Raw genomic sequence first — 9203 nt, 5'->3', positions numbered from 1 at the left:
AGGCAGGAGAATTGCCTGAACCCAGGAGGCGGAGGTTGCGGTGAGCCAAGATCGCGCCATTGCACTCCAGCCAGGGCAACAAGAGCGAAACTCCGTCTCAAAAAAAAAAAAATAAATAAAAAGTAAATAAACAAAGAATAAGCTCCCATCCCTTGAGTGGTGGCTGTTGGGCTCTGAGCTGTAGCCTCGGCATGCATTGTCTTGTTTAATTCCTTCAGGCTTAGTGGTATCATCTTCATTTTATGCACGTGGAAACTGAGGCTCAGAAAGGTTAAGTGGCTTGTCATAGAGCTGGTAGGTGGAACAGCAAGATTGAAACCTTGATCTTCTTCCCCAAGGTCAAAAGCTCTTTCCAGCACAGCACGTGGCCTGCAGTCGTGTGAATGCCAGCTTGGTTTCCCCAGTTAGAATGGAAACTGGGTGAGGGCAGGGGCGGCTTCTCCCTGCTGAGGCTGATTGTGCAGCCAGAGGGGTTCAGCAGGACCCATCTGATGAATTGAGAAAGGCCAGGTCAGGTCCTGTCTGTCCGCCCACCCTTCACACCGCGACCCCAGATCCCGGCCGTCTGTCCTGGCTTTATTTCACCAGTCATCACTGCCCTTGTCCCTGCAGTCTTGTTCCTCTTTGGAGGTGGTGGGAAGGGAGACTGGAGACTCACAGGGGTTCTGAGTGTGGGCCCGGGTGTCCAGGTGTTGACGAGTGTGGCAGAGCCTGAGGTGCATGTGTTCAGCGGTGCAGAGCTACGTTTACCAATTTGTGTGGGGTCTCAATGGTGTTTTATGTTTGTTCAGGAATAGGTGTTTCCCATGTCAGTGAATAATCATTGAATCACAGTTCATAAAATAATAATCATAGAACCATAGTTCATAGAGTAATAATAATCATAGAATCATAGAATCAGAGGTCACCTGCTATATTCCACTAAGCTGGGGCCCAGAAGGGGAAGTGACTGGGCCGAAACCACATGGCTAGACTGTGATGGAGCTGCACCTAGAACCGAGGTCTCCTGATTCCTTGCCGTTGTTTTGTGCACGTTCCCCTGTGGTTCTGTCAGCCCAGACCTGCCTTGTAATGAGCCTGGGCCATTGTCCTGACCGCTGTCCCTGGTTACTCTCAGACATGCCATTCTGCCTTGAAATAAGGAGTCAGATCAGAAGCTAAGAAGGGACGGGCCATCGAGCTTTATAAGACAAGGAGGTAGCAAGTCAACCTTCTGGGAGACACAACAGGGAGAACCAATCTTTTCTCTATGAATATAGACTGGGCCCTGCTGAAATCTTGGTTCAAATTATAAACACTGGGCTCTGTGTGTGTTTGCCTTGACCCTAGGATGGCGTTCCCTTCCTCTGCTGTCTCCCCACTCTTCCCTTCGTGGTAAGGGCAGTGTTGAGGTCAGTAGGCTCTTCTGGGGCCTTGAGAGAAGAAAGAACCCTGGATTGAGTCAGGAGACCTGAGTCCTGGCTCTGGGCTCCTGCGTGGCCTCGGGAAGTTAGCTGCAGGGAGTGCGGAGCCTCTCCAGTCACCAGGGCAGAGGAGGCTGTGGGCTGCCGGCGCCTGGAATGAGCCCGGGGAGCTCCTCTCGTGCTGGCTCTGATTCCAGCTTGAGTCCAGTCCCTACCTGGGGCACTTAACAGTTCCCAGCAGCATCTGCTTTCCTTGTTCACTGTCGGGGAAGGGGAGATGTCTGACTTCCCTTCAGCCCGGTGGCTTCCTCAACCAGCTGGGACTTATTTTTGTTTCGTTTATTCAAAATATATAGTATTCATACACACTCACTTACTCACACTTATACATTTTAAATGTTTCTTGGCTACAGTATTTTGCTAGCCTATGGGGTGTTTGTGTATGTATGTGTGTGTGTGTGTGCATATATGTAGAGACAGAAGCAGATCTATATATGTATATATATATATATATATTTATATATTTTAGACAGGATCTCACTCTATTCTCCAGGCTAGAGTACAGTTGCACAATCACAGGTCACTTCAGCCTTGACCTTCTGGGCTCATGGGATCCTCCCACCATGCCTGGCTAATTAAAAAAATTTTTTTTGTAGTGATGAGGTCTCCCTGTGTTACCCAGGCTGGTCTCAAACTCCTGGGCTTAAGCAGTCCTCCTGCCTCGGCCCTCAACCTCACAAAGTGTTGGGATTGCAGGCGTGAGCTGCCACGCCTGGCTTCCGATGGCATATTTTTGATTGGGTAATAACGATCAATATGATCTGTTAGGTCCCAGGGTAGAGAATGACATGACTGAGCCCCCATTCTGTGTCAGGCACTGTGCTATATTCTTTTCTCACTCATCATCTCATTTAATGCTTACAACACCCCTGTAATGTAGGAATTGCTATGCTCTTTTAATTTTTCTGAGGCAAAGTCTCACTCTGCCACCCAGGCTGGAGTGCAGTGGTGTGATCATGGCCCGCTGCAGCCTCGAACTCAGGCTCAGGTGATGCTCCTTGCCTCAGCCTGAGTAGCTGGGACCGCAGGTGCATGCCACCATGCACAGCCAGCTTTTTAAATTATCTGTAGAGATGAGGCCTCTGTGTTACCCAGGCTGGTCTGCTTTTTAAATTTAGATACAATTAACATACTACAAAATTCACCCTTTACAGTGTTTAACTCAGTGGGTTTTTGTTTGTTTGTTTGTTTGAGAGGGAGTCTCACTCTGTCTCCAGGCTGGAGGGCAGTGGTGCAATCTCGGCTCACTGCAACCCTCTGCCTCCCGGACTCAAGCGATTCTCCTGCCTCAGACTCCTGAGTAGCTGTGACTACAGGTGTGTGCCACCATGCCCAGCTAACTTTTGTTTTTTTTTTTTTTTTTTTTTTTTTTAGTAAAGACAGGGTTTCACCGTGTTGACCAGAATGGTCTCAATCTCTTGACCTCGTAATGCTACTGCCTCAGCCTCCCACAGTGCCAGGATTCCAGGCGTGAGCCACCGCGCCTGGCATGGTTTTTAGTATATTCATATTCACAAGGTTGTGCAACCACAGCCACTAATTCTAGAACATTTTCTTCACCCCCAAAAGAAACCCTCTACTCATTAGCAGTCACTCCCCGTCCTTCCTCCCCCCAGTCACTAACAATCATGAATCCACCTTCTGTGTTTATGGATTTGCCTCCTCTGGGCATTTCATAGAAATGAGATCATGCAAAATGTGGCATCTTATGACTGGCTCCCTCACCTAGCGTCAAGTTTTCAGGGCTCATCCACCTTGTAGCACGCGTCAGCACTTCGTTCCTTTGGATGGCTGAGTAATATAGTTGTCCGTTCATCGGGGGCTGGGCATTTGGGTTGTTTCCACTCTTTGGCTGGTGTGAATAATGCTGCTATGAGGAAACTGAGCAGCAGGGGAAGACAGGCACAGAGAAGTGCAGCAGCTTGTCCAAGGTCACAGGTAGTAAGGGCAGAGCCGGGTCCAGACACAGGTCTTTCTCCTTGACTTGCCCCAGCCCCTGGGTGGGTGACTCAGGAGCAGAGGCTGTGAGAGGTGGGGACACACACTGATGGCCCTGCGTTCCTCTGTGCAGGGGAGCTGCTGTTGCCCCAGGAGACGACCGTGGAGCTGAGCTGTGGCGTGGGGCCCCTGCAAGTGATCCTGGGCCCAGGGCAGGCCACAGTGCTGAACTGTAGCCTGGGTGCGGCTGCCGCCGGACACCCCAACAGGGTGATCTGGATCAAGGATGGGGACGCCCTGCTGGAGCATGATCACCTACACCTGCTGCCCAATGGCTCCCTGTGGCTGTCCCAGCCACTAGCACCCAATGGCAGTGACGAGGCGGTCCCCAAGGCTGTGGGGGCCATTGAAGGCAGCTATTCGTGCTTCGTCCACGGCCCCCTCGGAGTGCTGGCCAGCCAGCCTACTGTCGTCAAGCTCGCCAGTAAGTGCCTGCGTTGGGGGCTGAGGCTGAGACCTAGACCTGGGGTCTGCGAAGTGGGATCTGCAGTTAGTCACTTGCGCAAATCCTCTCTCCTAAGCCCACTCCTCCTTTCCCTGCCTCCCGCCTCGCTGAATAGGCCTCTTCCTGGTGTTGCCTGCCTTCGTTCTTTGGTACTCTGTAATCTTCCCACTTCTCCACTCTCCCGTTCCTTCCCCTTTTCTTTCCCTCTGAGTCCTAGAGTCTGGACTTCTGCTGTCCTCCGGGGAGCCTGCCAGAGTGCCCATTTCAGGTTAGAGGCACAAAGCTGCCTCCTAAGGGAGCTCCTGCCTGCACGGCAGGTGGGACGTGTGGAGTCATACCCCACGCTCCAGCCTTACCCCTTAGGGGGCCCTCAGGAGACACAGATCACTATGAAATCACTTTCCGGCCAGAAGAAATGTGCATCTTACTGTCTGGTCTGACCGTCATGGTGATGTCGGGCAGGGGGGCTTTGGGGTTCATTCTGCTGGCAGCATCTGACCACTAATCACCACTTCTTGTGTCTCCCTCGGTCTGAATTGGCTCTGCTGTGTGTTGCTGTGTGTCACTGTTTGTGCTTGCTGTGGCCTCCCTCTCCTGCCCCTCGTGTCTCACTCACTGTCCCCAGCACTCGCAGACTTCTCTCTGCACCCGGAGGCTCAGACGGTGGAGGAGAATGGGACAGCTCGCTTCAGGTGCCGCATTGAAGGGCTGCCGGCTCCCGTCATTACTTGGGAGAAGAACCAGGTGACATTGCCTAAAGAGCCTCGGTGAGTGCCCTGTGGGGCAGCGGGTCCCAGGAGACAGGGCAGGGAGGGCCCTGGGGTGTGCTCAGAGCTGAGATTCTTGGAGTCCAGGGAGCTGCATTTCCCTAAACTGACTTGAGAGTCAACCCCCGCCTGACTCTTGGCTCATGTCTGGTCCCAAAGAGAAATTGGACAAGAAGTTTTTCTCCCTGGGAGGAAAGCCACCCATTGAGCTGTGGAGCCTGGGTGGGGGTAGTATAGAGTCCTTCCCAGCACATCTGATCCAACCACGTGCTTTACTGTGGAGACTGAGGGCCAGAGAGGAGCTGTGGTTTATCCCAAGCCATGCCGTGAGCCATTGGCTGTTTGCTGAGGGCTCCCTGAGGCTGCCAGGAAGGTTTTCTCTCTTCAGGTTCCTCCAGAGTTTCCGCTCTAGAAGCATTTCTTCTCTTCCTCTCTCAATTCCATCCAGTGGGGCGCAGCCCTCTGAGACGTGGGTTGTAGAGGTCTTTCCTATTCACTCTCCTCCTTCCCTGTAAAGGCAATGAATGGATGAGTAGAGCGATCCCAGGGAAGTTTCCAGGGCGGAAGGGAAGCAGAGGCTAGACCCAGGACTCCGTCCCTCTTGTGGATTCCTGGGTAGGTGTAGATGTGTCTGCAGCGTGACGAGAAACCACGAAGCTCCTTTGCATCCGTGGTCTCTGAGTTGGTCTCATGACTCGGTCGTCACCCCCTAGATTTTTACGTATCTTTGGACATGTGGCTCCAAAGTCCTTTTCCAGCCACCCTGGAACCAACCTTCCATTGCCTGTGTTGTGTTGTCCCGGCTCCTCTGACTTTCACCCATGTGTAAGTAAGGACGCGAGGTGTAGGAGAAACTTCGGGATGGAAAAGCCACAGGACAGTTGAGAGGAAGGAAGAGGGTGAGAGGTCCATACATAAGAGATCGTGGCCGGGCGCGGTGGCTCATGCCTGTAACCCCTGCGTTTTGGGAGGATGAAGCAGGAGGATCGCTTGAGCCCAGGAGTTCAAGACCAGCCTGTGCAAAATATTGAGACCCTGTCTCTATAAAAAATACAAAAATTGGGCCGGGCGCGTTGGCTCAAGCCTGTAATCCCAGCACTGTGGGAGGCCGAGGCGGGTGGATCACGAGGTCAAGAGATCGAGACCATCCTGGTCAACATGGTGAAACCCCGTCTCTACTAAAAATACAAAAAATTAGCTGGGCATGGTGTTGCGTGCCTGTAGTCCCAGCTACTCAGGAGGCTGAGGCAGGAGAATTGCCTGAACCCAGGAGGCGGAGGTTGCGGTGAGCCGAGATCGCGCCATTGCACTCCAGCCTGGGTAACAAGAGCGAAACTCTGTCTCAAAAAAAAAAAAGATACAAAAATGAGCCCAGCGTGGCGGTGTGGCGCCCGTGGTCCCTGCTACTTGGGAGGCTGAGAGAGATCACTTGAGCCCAGGAGGTAGAGGCTGCCATGAGCTGTGATAGTGCCACTGCATTCCAGCCAGCCTGGGTGACACATTGAGACCCCATTCCAAAAAAAAAAAAAAGAGAGAGAGAGCGATCTGTTGACTCTGGCAATGGGCTAACCCCACTGGTCCTTGGAGAGTCACTTCTCACCCAGCCTGTTCTCCTCCCCACCTGCAAAATGAAGGGGGAAGAAGCCTATTCTGCCCACCTGTAAAATGAAGGGGGAAGAAGCCTATTCTGCCCACCTGCAAAATGAAGGGGGAAGCAAACAAAAGTTGGTTTAGGTTGCGGCTTCCCAAAGTGTGGTCTCCGTAGAACGTGAGTCCCTTTAAATTCTTCTTGAATGAGGAATCCTATGATCAAATAAGAACAGGAAACTGCCTGTAAATCTCCCTCCTGGAGTTGGCAAGGCCCTGAGGATCCTGTTGACCTGTTTAACCAAGCACTTCCTGGCTCAATTGCCCAGGAACCCCTTAACATCCCATGAATGAGCATTCTAGAGAGTGAACCCTGGGAAATGCTGACCCGGCCTTTCCAACTTCTAAATGTGGGGCCTGTCACCACTGTGTGATAATGGGTGCCCCCTGGGAGTTCCATGAACCCAGAGCAGATGAGCTGGGGAAGGGAGAACCAAGCGAGAGCCTACTCCTGACGGCCCCCAGAGGGGTAGCAGAGGGCAGCAAAATCCCCCCACGTTGAAAGTCGCAACATGAGCCACTTAATGGAAGCATACCTTGGGTCAGGCACTCTGCTGAGTCTTTTACATATATTTTCTCACTTAATTCTTCCAATCATCCTTTAAGGTAGGCATTTCTTATTTTCACATTTTCCTCAATTTCCTTTTCTGTTTGTTTGTTTGTTTGAGATGGAGTCTTGCTCTGTCGCCCAGGCTGGAGTGCAGTGGCGCGATCTTGGCTCACTGCAACCTCCACCTTCTGGGTTCGAGCAGTCCTCCCACCTCAGCCCCTTGAGTAGCTGGGATGACAGGTGCATGCCACCACGCCCAGCTAACTTTTTTTGGTATTTTTAGTAGAGTTGGGGTTTCACCATGTTGGCCAGGCTGGTCTCAAACTCCTGACCTCATGATTCACCCTGCTCAGCCTTCCAAAGTGCTGGGATTACAGACGTGAGCCACCACATCTGGCTTATTTACTTTTAATTTATATTCCTAGCAGATGCATTTTAAAAATTCATATTAATATGGCCGGGCATGGTGGCTCATGCCTATATCCCCAACACTTTGGGAGCCCAGGGCAGGTGGATTGCTTGAGATCAGGAGTTAGAAACCAGCCTGGGCAATATGGCAGAATGTCATCTCTCAAAAATACAAAATTTAGGCCAGATGCGGTGGCTCACGCCTGTAATCCCAGCACTTTGAAGGGGGCTGAGGCAGGTAGATCACCTGAAGTCAGGAGTTCAAGACCAGCGTGGCCAACATGGTGAAACCCCGTCTCTACTAAAAATACAAAATTTAGCCAGGCATGGTGGCAGGCACCTGTAATCCCAGCTACATGGGAGGCTGAGGGGGGAGAACCCAGGCGGCAGACATTGCAATGAGCCGAGATGGTTCCATTCCACTCCAGCCTGGGTGACAGGAAGACTCCATCTGAAAAGATAATTCATTATATTGTTCATATGAGGTTTTTGTTGAATCTTCTTTTCTTTTTCAAACACAAAAGTGGGATAATATTGCAACTTTAATTTTTTTTTCACTTACCACACAATGAACATCCTTCCAGGTCTGTACACAGGAATACGGTGGGTATTTTTATCTGGATTGTTAAATGATGGTCCTCCAATCGGAGGACCAGAGGCAGAAATAGCTTGCCCCAGGTCACACAGCTTAATACTCAGCGCCAGACTTCAGTGCCCTGTGTGGAGGGTACACAGGCCTCTGGTAGGTGTCATTTGGTGGGTAGGTGAGAAACTTGCGAGGTCTGAAGAAGCTCGTATCACATTATAACTTTAAGTTTTTTAAAAATTAAAGATGAGTTTAGAAATCTATAGTTCAACTGTGGCTGGGAGCAAAGAAGTTAATTCTCCAAAGTTTCTCAGCAAACCAGTGGGTTTCAGACCTCCCCCCCGAAACATCCAGCTCAGGCACCATCCCATCAAGCCATAAACCTAACCCAGGAGGCCAGAGCTGCCAGTTTCTGGACTCTGGGAGTGTTTGCCCCCAAGTCCTCTGAAAAGTGATCCCCATCTATAAATAAGCTGGGCCTACATGTCCCGGCACGTTGTGTTGGGGGGAATAAAGAAATGTCTAAAACAGCAACTTGATTATGCCCAAGCTATGTATTTTTACACATGCCCAGATATAGTGCATGTACAAATATGCTATTCATAAACTCAGCCCAGTGGTTTGAAGGAGACCATATGCCCTGGTCCAGTGCAAGCACATGTGCAGCGAATAAACACACTGCATCAGAGTGGATGTGCTTAGTTTGGAAGTGGCAATTCCCTGGTACTTACACTAATTTCTAATAATAGGAGATAATCTAGGGGATAATTTTTCTTCCATGGGAACCAGTAATCTATGAGAGCAGTGTTTCCCAAATCCCAGGCATCCACAAGCCACCTTGATAATTGTGACCGTGTTTATACCATTTGTACAATCACTTGACAATTTTCTTTACGTCAGCTTGCTCTTTTGTCACTGTAACACATATTAAAAAGGAACATTATCTCAGTGCAATAAAATGGAAAACCAGCAACCCTTGCCATAAATAGAAGATAGCCATAAAAATGAATACTGTAACTTCTAGGATAAAAAGCCATGTGTCTGGATCCACTTGAAATCATTTTGTTATCACCAGTCACTCACTTTTTTTTTTTTTTTTGAGATGGAGCTTCGCTCTTGTTACCCAGGCTGGAGTGCAATGGCTTCATCTCGGCTCACCGCAACCTCCGCCTCCCGAGTTCAGGCAATTCTCCTGCCTCAGCCTCCCGAGTAGCTGGGACTACAGGCGTGTGACACCATACCCAGCTAATTTTTTTGTATTTTTAGTAGAGACGGGGTTTCACCATGTTGACCAGGATGGTCTCGATCTCTTGACCTCGTGATCCACCCGCCTCGGCCG

The 9203-nt window shown here is 50.5% G+C and overlaps 1 protein-coding gene across 1 annotated transcript in view; it reads left to right on the top strand.

The window, feature by feature from the left end:
- IGDCC4 (immunoglobulin superfamily DCC subclass member 4) overlaps positions 1-9203 on the top strand; it is a 47950-nt gene that overhangs the window by 9594 nt on the left and 29153 nt on the right. The window contains 2 exon segments of the mRNA XM_032250990.1: positions 3535-3885; positions 4532-4673. Of these exon segments, the coding sequence (XP_032106881.1) occupies positions 3535-3885; positions 4532-4673 (493 nt within the window).

This window comes from Sapajus apella, unplaced genomic scaffold, assembly GCF_009761245.1.
Source record: "Sapajus apella isolate SASKATOON/1434 unplaced genomic scaffold, GSC_monkey_1.0 scaffold74, whole genome shotgun sequence".
In the NCBI taxonomy this organism is placed as follows: Eukaryota; Metazoa; Chordata; class Mammalia; order Primates; family Cebidae; genus Sapajus; species Sapajus apella.
The sequence above is the reverse complement of the archived record's forward strand: the minus strand, read 5'-3'. Positions and strand labels throughout refer to the sequence as shown.